The 12799-nt window shown below is 36.4% G+C and overlaps 1 protein-coding gene across 2 annotated transcripts in view; it reads left to right on the top strand.

The window, feature by feature from the left end:
* The window catches only part of STXBP6 (syntaxin binding protein 6), a 110562-nt gene that overhangs the window by 29804 nt on the left and 67959 nt on the right, over window positions 1-12799 (top strand). For both annotated transcript variants that reach the window (XM_051621267.1, XM_051621266.1), the window contains exon 2: window positions 5330-5515. In XM_051621267.1, the coding sequence (XP_051477227.1) occupies window positions 5362-5515 (154 nt within the window). In that variant the 5' untranslated portion in view covers window positions 5330-5361. The remainder of the gene's footprint in view (window positions 1-5329; window positions 5516-12799) is intronic.

Raw genomic sequence — 12799 nt, 5'->3', positions numbered from 1 at the left:
GAGATTTCTAAGTTACGGTACATTCTGCCAAACATTGGTCTTGGGTCTGGTGGATTGCAATGCCAAGGCTCTGTGGGCTCCATTTAAAAGAAAGACAAAAAGTCACTTTATCACAAAAAAGACTCTTTAGTCTTTGATTTAGGAGCCACTACACTGTGAAGTCTGCTTATATCCAGTTCATCTTGGTTGGGCTGACAGCTTGCTTTGTAATTATATATATAAGCAAAACCATATTTCTTATTTTATTTAAAGTGACCACAAATACATTTGCATTGTAATAACTTTTATATTTTAGAATTAATGTATTATTGAAATGAGCCAGTCATCACTGAAAGCTTATTTGGAAAAGTGCCTTGGGAACTGCCTCTACAAATAAGTCTGGAGAGAGATATTTTTCTTCCCCCCCTCATAAATACTTAGAAATGTTGTGAACTTATGCTAGTAGAATGTAAGACATTTTTTCTGGCCTGTAAGAGTGGCTGCCAGTGTTGTACCAACTAAAAAAAAAGTATCTGAAGTGAAGCTAAATTTTGCAAACAGAATGATGTCAGAGGTATTCCAGTCTTCTTGTTATGTCCAAGCCTTTTGAAGATTTTGCTTCAACTGTTTTGAGTAAGGTTGATCCGCTGGTCTAATCCTTATTTGCATAGCTACTTAAACTTGTTGCTATGCTTTTGGGGTAGAGTTAAGCTTAATAAATCTATTACAAACTGAATCCTGAAATTGTATGTTCTAATATTTGCGCTTTTTTACATAAATATGTTTGCCTTGGTTAGACAATGGTTTTGTGCTTCTCCAGAGTTGTACTAGCTATTCATTTGAGATGACAACAAATATAGAATTTTGGCGAATGGTAATGATCAGATATGTAGTCTCAACACTTCCAGCAAGTAAATACCAGACAGTTACCACAACAGCAGAACCTGTGCTTTTAATAATGATATCTTGCAGTGGTTTCCTAAAGTACATGATTTCTATCAGGATGGTAGCTTCATTAAAATGGTATTTTAAGTGCTTGCTAGAGCTACCAATGCGGCCTGCCAGTAGCTGGTTGCTCAGATGATTTCACACTGCAGGCAACATTTCAGTGGTTAGCCTGTCCTGTGAGTCCATCCCTGTTTGTGATTAAACTAAAAATATTTGAAAACAGAGAGCCTTAACATACTGAATTTTTTTTTTCTTTTTTTCCCCCTTTTTTCTAAAAAAAACCCAACAAACAAAAAACCGACAGTACTTGCTCTGTCTTCTCTTTCTTCTTATTTCTTTTCTGCTTGCTAATTTGTTAATACTTAAACTCTGCATGCTGAGGACTTAGTTTCCCCAATTCCTTCTGTGTACCGATACCTCAACAAAGATACTGTTAATCTTTTTTCCCACTTACTTACATGGTCCTGTAACACATCTGGATATAAAAAGAAGTTAGGCACTTGCTGTCTGTCTGCCTGAAAAGGGCGTTTAACTTTGGCTTACCAGAAAACAGTACAATTTTTGTTACTGAAAATGTAGGATCTGTGGGATCTTTTCTGTCTCTCTCTTTTTAAAAAAACAAAACAAAACAAAAATCTTTATTCTTTGTCCTCTCACACACACATATGGAGGACTGGTCATCTGTTCTTTGGAGGAGTTTTTAGTGATAGAAATACCACAGAGAAGAATTGCAGCAGAGAAAGATCTGAGGAGGTTCAAATGAGCAGTGCATTGCAGACACTGGCTCAAATCTACACACGAATTTTCCCTCTTGGGTGTTTCTGTGGAGCACTAGGGATACAGTGTAAATGCTGGCGTCCTCTTCTGTACCATTGTCATGACTGGAGTAAAAAAAATGGGAGGAAAATGGAAATTTCTTCTTTCATTTGAAAGTATCATTATAATAGTTTGAGCAGAATTAGGTATATGGAAGAAACCATGTGTGCAAGGCAGGAAATGTGGGCATTCTTTCAAGGCTCTTAATGTTTAGTGAAACATTTAAATCTCTCTTGCCACAGAGGGATAAACATTATGAACAGTAACATACTCTCTCAGAGTGCTCAAACATCCTCCAGTAAAAGTTTCTACATTTAAGGCATTTTATATTTGAGCATAGAGGTGGATGTTTGTGTTCCGAAGTGTGTGAGTCTACATGGGCCATGAATGGAAACTGCTGGAGGTTTGAATTTTTCCTGGAACACATGCCAAGCGCAAACATTCCTGTGGAAAGAAATCTGCATGTACTACATGAAGTTTTGCATGTCCTGATTTTTTTCTGACCTCTGAGAAATAACTTCATCCAAACTATACTGACAGCTCAGAAATTTCTTTGCACACAGACAAAATTTGTTTTTTTCCTTTTCTAAGTAAATAGGCTTTTGTGGTTTGTACTAGTCAGTTTTCACATTAATTTCAGCAATCATATGAAGCACACTACGTTAGATTAATAACTTAATTCTGGTATCTGAGGCTGTTGTAAAACAAGTACTGGGAACAGAAGGATTACAACCTCCTAGGCAATGAGTGCATGCTTTAGTCAGAGGTTCCGGTTACCACATTTGGTGTCTACTGTGTCTGTATACAATTTCTGCTGGATGAATAAAACCAACTTAATTGCAAAGCAAATAATAGCATGTAGCAGTAAATGCAATATTTAATTGTTTTGTCATGTGTTCTGTGTCTCCACTGAAACAGAGATTTAGTCTGTCTTGGGATGTTATATTGAGCTAGGCTTTAAATAAAGTTGGACTTGTATGGTGTTTATGTATAAAAGTACTTGCATTATTGCATGAATTCTATGATTAGGAGATTCAGATGTGTAGATACTTAGATATGTTAATTACATCTATGTTTTGCTTTTTTTTTTTTGGTTTGTTGCATATGTGGCTGTCATTCTAGTTACATGCTGTAAGTTGCAGTGTACCTAAGAAGCAAAATGATTTGGGAAACCTTTTAAATAGGATTTGGGTAGTATCTCTCTATTTGGCTTGCCTCCTGTTCAGCGGAGTCTTATCAAATGCAGCTATACACCGAAAAACACCTGAGAACACCTATTTAACCGTTCAGCTGCCGAATCAACAGCATCAGGTAGTTGCAAACTGGAGAACACTTTTTCAGTTGGATATAACTCAAGTATATTTTTTTCTGACAGCATTTGTGTGTTTCTCCAGTAAAATTCTTTAAGCATGTGAAGATCTGAGACTGAAGTTATTTTTACAGAGATTGTTGGTCCTTATGTCAGTCAGAGGGAGGTCAGTGTGAGTAAACCCATAGTCACTGACAGTGGCCTTGAATTTGGAAAAAAAGACCCCAAACCAACAACCAAAAAACCCCTCAAAAATCAACCTGCTCCTCCTCCCCACCCCCACTAGTCATGATGTGCCAACAGCTTACATGCTGGTATAGGACATACTGCAAATAATTTCATAACACAGAAAATGAGAAAATTGTGATATAATAAACATGAACATGAAAACAACCTTTTCTAAGTAAATAGCAGGTACATTTATTTTGATTCTTTTTCATATTGATGCATTTATTGTTAAAGGGTAGTTAACTTATATGGCAGGAATTACGAAACACCATCTTTTCAAGAGCTGAGCATTCTCTTATTTTGAAATTGGTGTGGGTTTTTCTTTTGAGATGCTCATTGTTTAAATGCAATTGATTTTTGTAAAGGTGCTTCTGAAATATTTAATGCAGGAGCTAGTCAGAATTTGCGTACCTCTGTACTGTTTAGCTGAGGTATTCTGTTACAGATGATTTTGTCAGAGAATTCTATTTGCATCCCAAAACAAATAGATGGTGAACTTGCTTCGGACTAAGTTGTGCTCTCTTGTGCTCTCTCTCCATGAATACAGGGGGTTCTTTTTCATTGTTGTGCTTTTTTTCTTATTATTTTTTCTTCTTTTTTTTTCTCCCCCTCTCCCTACCCCTTCCCATTCTCCTCCCCCTCCTTCTTCCCCTCCCCTTCCTTTTTTCCCCTACCTCTTTTTTTTTTCTTTTTTTTTTTTTTTTCCTTTTTCTCCCTTTGTTTCTCCCCTCATACGATAAATAAGTGCCAACCAAATGCTGAGACTGGAAGTGTTAAGAAAAATTCTTTGCTGGTAGTATGCACACAAAAAATAATTAATCCATTACTCTCTTGGCTTCATAAGCTAATTTGACTGGAATTTATCTGTTTTCTAATAGTAAATTGTGGCAAATATCAAAATACCCCACAGGCAGAATTTTTGGCTTCAGTAATTGGTCTTACTCATACTAAGAAAGCTAAGGTTGACAAAAGATCTGTGGGCTTGAAAGTCTTAATACCAAATTTAATGGAATTTTATGTATGTGTATTAGAACATTGTTGTATTTGAGCAATTATAAGAAAGGGGCATTTGGCAGTCTCTATCAGTAGGATCTATATACTCATTAACAGGTTTCAGAGCACAATTGGAATTATATCTGTGATGACATCTACATAAAGAGCCTGTTAATATCCCCTCTGTAACTGAGTTCTCTCCTTTAGTGAGGCTCCTCTGTTAACTGTGGTCAGACCTTTCTTTTCCTTGGCACGCCTGAATAAGCAGCTTCCCTCCGTCTCCCTCCCTGTTCTCTACATTCTTTTTTCTTTCCAAATGTCTCTTGAGTTGACTATGTTGTTTTCGGATGAAACACATTGAGGAGCTGACCTAGGTCAGAATTACTTAGCAGAAAAGAAGAGGTGTGGCCTTGTCTTAACCCCAGTGGTTTATCTGACACTATTTACTGTGCAGTTGCCCAATTGTCAATTACAGAGGAATCGAGGGAATGAGGCACTAAAGCTGCAAGGGTTTCAGGAGCTGCTTAATCAAGTGCTGTCACCAAGAGCAGCGCTCCTGAAGGAGCAGTTTTACCAAGTCTGAAGCTTTCTGTATCTTCTATGAGCATGACTTGTCTGCCAACACAACTGTTGTCAGTTACCAAGCTCAGAGTGGACAATGAAGAACTCACTTCCATATGCCCTTGCAGGGCTTTCCCTGTGTCAGACAGATGAGTCTCCCCTAGTTACCAGAATTAATGAAACTTTTATGCAGCACAAAGTTACAGGATGTCCCTCTGGGATGGCTGTGCATCATACTGAAGTGCTAGTGTGGACAGCTGCAGCCCAAAATACACTTAACTAGTTGAAGAGAATTTAAGAAGCGTGGTGAACAGCTTCACTGAAGACTCTTAGATAGTTGGAAAATTCTGCCTCTAAGTGCATGAAGTTATCTTCTAAATTCTTTGAATCATTGAAAACTATTTGAAGGTCAGAGCTGATAATGCCCATGTTAGGTAACTGGACTTTCACATAACTTAGGAGTTTCTAATATTTTTTTTATTATTTCATTTTTAGAGAGCAGCAGCCTGCTGTATCTGTGATCTACAATGAATGCCAAATCTGCGATCAGCAAAGAAATTTTTGCCCCACACGATGAAAGGATGCTGGGAGCTGTCCAAGTGAAAAGAAGAACAAAAAAAAAGATTCCTTTCCTAGCTACTGGGGGTCAGGGTGAATATTTAACATACATCTGCCTGTCAGGTAAGATTAATGATTTGACATCTAGTTATCTGTTTAGTTTTATCATGGATTAATTGAATAGAAGTTATCTGTAGCCATAAGGAACTGGGTGACTCGAATTTTAATAATTTAGCCAGAGAATTATGGTGCTTATGTCTTTAATCTGGAGAAACCACGCACTCAAGCCTATTAATATTTATACCATATAAAAAAATTGAAGAGGTGGTTTCATTGTTTTTTTAAAAAATAGGCTTTTTCTCACAGTATAGCTGCAGGGTATGAGCAGATTGAATATTGGTAACAGCCTTTGCTTATGAAGGTTAAGATCTTTCTTTTTAACTTTATATTGTATTTCACTTGAATGCCCTGAATTCTTTCATTGGAAGCAAATACGTTTTCCATTTCATATTTGCTTCTGTATGTTATCAGCTGATTGGATACTTAGATACGCAACTTTCAGCCAGAATATTTTCAGTTCATTGAATAGAACAGTGGTGCAATGTGTCAATCACCAGGCTTTAAAAGATGAAGATGGAAATACTTGGATTGAAGGAGAAAAGGATGTATAAAACCACATTTTGTGAGAGATTGTGGGGAACAGGGAGAAATTATTTGTTGCTAATGTGTTCAGATGAAATTAATTGAGTTTCTCCAAGGTCAGACCAGCACTGGTGAGAGTCTGGATTTCAGGAACAGGGTAGGCAGTAGCTGTGTGATACTTTAAAAGTAAAAGTCTGATTGATATGATTTTAAGTATATAAGTGAAACCTGTTGTTTAGATAACTTGTGGTTATCTATGGTATTGTAGGTTTTTGACTGGGGGGTTTTTATACTTTGAATGCTGTCTTGTTATTATAGTGAAGTTTACACTAAGGTTACATCTCAAGGCAGTTGGAAGGCACTCTGTGAACCTGATTTGCCTGTATTTTGTATCTGTCTTCAAACTTAGAGTGGAGTTTAGTTGCCTGGCGGTGGTATTCAGTGTGGTTTTAGGTTTCCAATCCTTCCTCCAAGTAGCTCTGTAGAAAGACAGAAATCACTTGTTGTTTCTGTCTGTCAACTGAATGTGTGTGAATGTATTTGGTATCCCAGGGTGGTGTAGTTGCTTAGGTTTTTAGGCATATCAGTTGCTCTCTTTGAATATGTGCATCTTACTGGAAGTGCAACTAGTGGTCAGAGGAAGAAGTACCTTGTGTTTCAGAAGGTTGCAGTAATTTTTTTTACTAAATTAACACTTTTTTTTTCCCACTAAAAACTATATTAAAAGTTTTGAAACATAGAATTCTAAAATGAGTGACTGTAGCACTTGTATAAGACATTGCATACCTGCAGACAAAATGTGCATTTATTGAATGTTATTGAATTAAATGTTATTTGTATATGTGTATAAATGGTTATGTTAAAATATAAGCTGCAGAGGACAGTGAGACAAAACAGAAGATTTCTCATTTCCAACTGAGTATTCTGCTAGTCATTCTCCCTATATACTTGAAGGAAGTGTACTTCAAGGAAGCTTCAAGGAAGAGTTTAAAAACTGATTCACCTAGGCTGTTCCCTAGACTTGTAGTTGGGATACTCTTTTGGGATGTCAGGATCGCATGTTTCAGTCCTCTGGGGTTGCAGAGGAAGCTTCCATTTAAAGTGTCAATGCTCAAAAATTTCACTACACTTGCTCAAATGTTGGGGGGCTTGTTGATAGTGGAGCCCCTCTAGCCTGTGGGTGGGTATTTTGGTATGCTAATGGCTCATTTATATATTAATACAGTGATTTCAATTACTCAGTATCTTTTTCCCCAGTGCTCAAGGCAGTAACCAAGATAAGCTGTGGGGAGTGCTACTTTCCATCCCTTTAATCTGTCTAGCAGGTGTCCTGCAGACCTGTCTCAAGGCCTGGCTGTTGACTACTTGGGGCGTTTTTCTCTAATTGGAATCTGGTTTTGTCTAATTCTTACTGTTTCACTGTTATCTAGGCCCTGTTTTTATTTTGTGTGTCCCTTATGGTTTTTTTGTGATTTTTTTTTTTTTTTTCCCTCAAGTGTGATTTTTTCCCCCTAATTGTAGTTAGTTCAATTGATAGTTTGCAACAATCCCACCAGAGAGGGAGGAGTGAGGGAGAGCGGCCTGGTGGTGTTTAGTTGTCAGCTGTCAACCACAATAGACTCTTGTCCTGTTTCTCTCAGTTTTGGTATGTATTAGGTAAATGTGTTGGCTGGAATATCTTTGTGATCGTAGTGTTCCTGCACCAATTCAGTTTGGCCTTTGCTAAAAGGAATTTGTTCATTTACTGTTTAGAACTGAATTTGCCAGTTGAAAGAACACAGAAACTGTCTTGTTAAGGGACTTATAAATAGTTGAGGTCGTAAAATATCCCGCCTAATTGTGGTTTCATTCGAGATAGGATATAGAAAATTAAACATCAGCCATTATGATAGCTTCTTTTATTTACTTCTCAGTTTGTGTTTGAGACTGTGTCTGTCTGCATTTTTGTAAGCATCGATAATAGAGATGCTGAGTAAGGAGAGTACCCTCAAGCCTTAAAGAGATGGGATAATGAAGCATTAACAGAATCGAATATTAAACAGAACATAATTGGACAGTAAGGAAGAGTCTTCCTTAAACTTTGTGTTTGAAGTATGTGCTGGATTTGTTTTTATTCAACAATACTAAGTACTGAATTGGTTAGAAGGATACACTCATTAATTCTCTGAAAAGGTATACCTAAAGCCTGTCATCTGAAACTGGGGGTGGGTTAAAGTATGAAAGCTGTAACAAGACTGCTTGCCAGACTGGTGAAAACTGAGCAGCTGGGTTATCTGCAATCTTCTAGCCTACTGTAGTGATGGGGCTGGCCAAGCTAGACTGGCAATCAGAGCCAAGAGGGATCTTTTGGGAGTTCTTTAGCTGAAGAACAGCAAGAAAGGAGTAGACAGATGGGACACACAGAGGTGGGGTGGCTGTAGGCAGAACAGAGAAGATGAAAACTGGGATTTTTTTTTTTTATTTTTTTTTTTTTAATGTAGAAGAGGCTTTAACACAAAATAAAGACAAGAAATTCAGAACTGAAAGTGGATATTTATCACCTCCTCCACACTGGCAGATCTACTGACAGCTACTGGATCAGATCTAAGTTATGATCTTGTCACCATTGTCTTATATAATTGAAACATAATTCTTTAAAATAGTTCTTAGCCTTATTTAGACTCTGAATTAGGTATACAATACTTAAAAGGTCATTTCAGAAATACAGGACATGGGCAAACTCTCTTGCTTGTATTTGTACAGTTCTCTGTATGTTATTTCCTTTTACACTCTATCATCATACTTTGAAATCGCTTCTGATATTTAAAAAAGGCTTTTAACTTGTTATAGTGCATTCAAAATGTTCCAGATTTTACATGTGTCTGTGACACTCACCTTTCAGGACAAAATCTATTACTGTTTCAGTGAACAAAATGAATCAGATGGTTCCTTCTAAATCTGGATTCTTGGCTTAGCTGCACCGCTCTTTTTAGTCCTGCTGAAAAGTTTGGGATTTGACTGTAAAACTAAAGCTTTTTAAAAGTGGGAGTGAAACTTTTTATCCCCTGTGGTTACAACTTTAATAGTGTTCTTTGCTATCTCCAAATCATATTGTCAGATCTTTTTTTAATGTAAAAGTACAGAGACATTGGAGACTCGCTTCAATTGACTACTAATCCTTTCAAAACCTTCTCACTGTGCAAAGTTAGTGGCTGCTTTTGCTTCCAGTTACTCGGGGATCTAACCTACACAGATTTTGTGCAAATTTTGCAGTAGTTATTACTAAGTCAAAATGATGCAATTTGCTGGTGTGGATGCAGTTAAATTGTTGTAATATTCTGTGTTTTCCACACAAAAGTAGTTGAAGATGCTCTGAGAGATAACATGGGTTTACTTCTAGATTTTTTTTTTTTTTAAAGTACATTATACATAGATTTATTTTTATAGTAGCTTCAGTAGAGAGGGGAAAAATGAATTAAATTATTATTTTAAGATGAATAAGCTACTGATTGTTTTTTTTCCCCTATTCTACTCTTGGATACCTTTTGATATGCTTAGAATTAAGTCTGCTGACATGCGCCTATGTAAAAGTTAATCATACTAAATTATTTTCTTTTTATTGGGTCTTCTTGCAGTAATTGTTTTACCATCAGAGTAAATATACAGAAGTGTTGTATATACCATTTTATATTGGCTTTCTCTTGTTTCTGCATTTCCATTTTTTTCTTGTTTGTATTTTCAGATTAGAAAATCTGGGAAACAATTTTCTGGGTGTGTACAGCACACCATCTGTATAATACTTGGTTGATAATTGGAGCTTGTACATGACATTTGAATATTCAGTTTTAGTCCTTCTGATGTCAATTGTTAATAGAAATAAATAAAAATTGAGGGGCGGGGGGAAATCACATAAAAGAGAACATGAGGGACATGCAGAATAAAAACAGGGCCTAGGTAACAGTGAGACAGTAAGAATTAGACAAAACCAGATTCCAATTAGAGAAAAACATGCCCCAAGTAGTCAACAGCCAGGCCTTGAGACAGGTCTGCAGGACACCTGCTAGACAGATTAAAGGGATGGAAAGCAGCACTCCCCAAAGCTTATCTTGGTTACTGCCTTGAGCACTTCATGAACACTGAGTAATTCAAATCACCATACGAATGTATTAACGAGCAATGAGCATACTAAAATACACACCCACAGAGTAGAGGAACCCCTAATATCAACAAGCCCCTCGCTCTTTGAGCATGTGTAGGGAAATTTTCGAGAATTACCACTTGAAATAGAAGTGAGGGATTAGTTGACTAATTGTATGTGCTAGTAATGTTAGAGATAAAATTCTTTCTGACATTTTTGAGTATAAAAGTAGCACTTGCATTTCAGGAAGCTGACCATGTTTTGTGGAATACCTCCCTCCTCCCTTTTTTGTGCAGAACTGGGTATTAAAGCAAACACCTCGACTCTTGTGTGTGGATTGGCCTCTTGCACAGGGGGTAATGGACCCTGCTTTCGGGACGACACTTCTAGCCATGGTTCAGTCTTCAAAAATCAGGTTTCCCCATTTGAGTAAATAATGCACTCCCTGAAGAAGCTTTCCAGGAAGCAAGCTGAAATACATTAATCTCTACAGTGAAATATAATGGCATGTGTGAGAATTCCTTAGAGTGAGTCAGGAGACTGCGGCAAACATTAAAAAGGGTCAGAAACTGTGTCCTTTTTAATATTTTCCTGGTTTAATTCCTTTTTTTTGTTGTTGGCTCAGTGTTAAACCATGACAAACATGTACATTTTTGCCTTGAGACTTGCAGTGTTTGAAGGGTGGACTATGCCCGTTCCACATTCTTCTGTGTTATGTTCCATTAATTTAGAAAAAATGTATTTGATCATTCCAATGCTTATCTCTTCTACTTCTGAGTGACATAATGTCTTCTTGGCAGATTATTTTCTTTACCACTGAGCTTGTTTTAGGCTGGTGCTCATGTTTGTTGCTTAACCAAGTTATTTTCAGTGATGATATCAAATAAAAAAAAAATCATTAAATGCTCTTAAAAAAAAAACCCATGCTTGCTGACTCTAGGGATTATTATAAAGGCAATTTCTGCATAACATAAATTCTCAATTGTAAAACATGTTTACATCATCAAATAAGCAAGAATGATTATGCTTTTCATGGAGGGGCACATTTTCCCCATATCAATATTGCTTCAGAAGACAGTGGAGTTAAAATCCTTTCTAAAAGTGATAGAATTAAAGCAAATAGGTATCTTCAGCAGCCCTACTTTGTGTTTACTAGAGTTTATTTTAACCTTGATTAACCATCATAAGAGTTTAGAGGAATTCTCTGATGTTTACTCTGCTTCTATGTCTCCTTTTGAAATAGCTACCAAAAAATAACAAAAAGTTTTTGGTTAAAACTTTTGAAGTTAATTTTTATTATATTAAAAAAAATATATAAAAAAATAGAAGTTTACATATGCAGAGGCATAATATTATTGTTAGCCTTTCTGTGGAGTGAACTAAGATCCATTATGACCTTAATGTTTTTTGTTCTTAGAGAAAGAAAAAAATTAAGTCCAAGAGATGTTTCAGACCTTGTCTTCTCTACCAGGAGCCTCTAACCGTACATGTGTGTGGCTCTGGGTTCAGGTGTTAGCTGGACTTTTTGTGTTTTGTTTTAAACAACAATAACAACATAAGTTCTGTTCTGTGTTTTGTGATGAAAATGCACATCCACTTTTTAATATGTCTCTCTTCCTTCCACTTCTTTCAAGGGTAAAGTTTGTAACCAACAATGTGTCATCTTGTTAATGGTTTCTTTAAGATGAAAGTTTAATCATTCAGGTACCTGTAGAGGAAATTAAAGTCTAGCCCCTCTTGTTATGTGCTTGATGATCTATATTCACTGCTCTGAACTGACCATGAAGTTGGGTAAAGGAGAGCACTGATATATATATTTTTTAAAAATAATTGCTTAACAAGGTTTTATTTGTGTATTGTAACTGTGTGTCTAAATAGAAATATATGAAGTGTATACATAGGTGTGATGTTTCCATCTACTTTTAGCTGCTAGCCTCAGGGCTTTTAGAAAATATGGAAGCAGTTGTTTCCAGTAATGCTGGTTGATTGTAACTAGCTCAGGCATATCTCATGTTGTGGCTTGGAAGGCTGGCAGCACAGAAAATAATAATAAAAATCTCAAAACCAGCTTCCCTCTTGTATCACAGCACAGTGAGTTTGCTATGTTTGTTTTGAGTGCAATGTTCATGTTAAACTGTTAAAATAAAAATTGCCTAAATCTACTTATAAGTGGTTATAATACTGAATACATCTCTTAACCAAACCTTTTCCCTTCTTTGTCAGAACATGTATTGGTTTTGTTAGCCATTTCTGATACTTTAGCTCCATGGCTCCCAAAATGAGTTTTAGAAGTCCAAATATCACTAGCTCTTCATGATCATAAATGCCAAATATCATTTTATAGGAGGAATTTTAAAACATGAAGTCATGAGAAGGTCTTTAACAAATGTCACGGTCATCGATAAAGTTGAAAAGCTGGTGGCTTTTGGATGGGAGCCATATGAACCTTCTGTTCTTCATTATTGATCTTTTTGTTTTTATTTAAAATCAAATGGGAAATCAGGAACTTTTTTGACAGGTAGGCTACATTTATTGATTGCATTCAGAATAATACTCTTCAACTTAATGTAACTAGTACCAGAATTTTGTGTAGGAGGTAATCTTGTTACAGGAAAGCTACAGAATTGTGTATTTGAAAGCATCTAGTC

The sequence above is a fragment of the Apus apus genome, chromosome 5 (assembly GCF_020740795.1).
Source record: "Apus apus isolate bApuApu2 chromosome 5, bApuApu2.pri.cur, whole genome shotgun sequence".
Taxonomy (NCBI): domain Eukaryota; kingdom Metazoa; phylum Chordata; class Aves; order Apodiformes; family Apodidae; genus Apus; species Apus apus.
The sequence above is the reverse complement of the archived record's forward strand: the minus strand, read 5'-3'. Positions and strand labels throughout refer to the sequence as shown.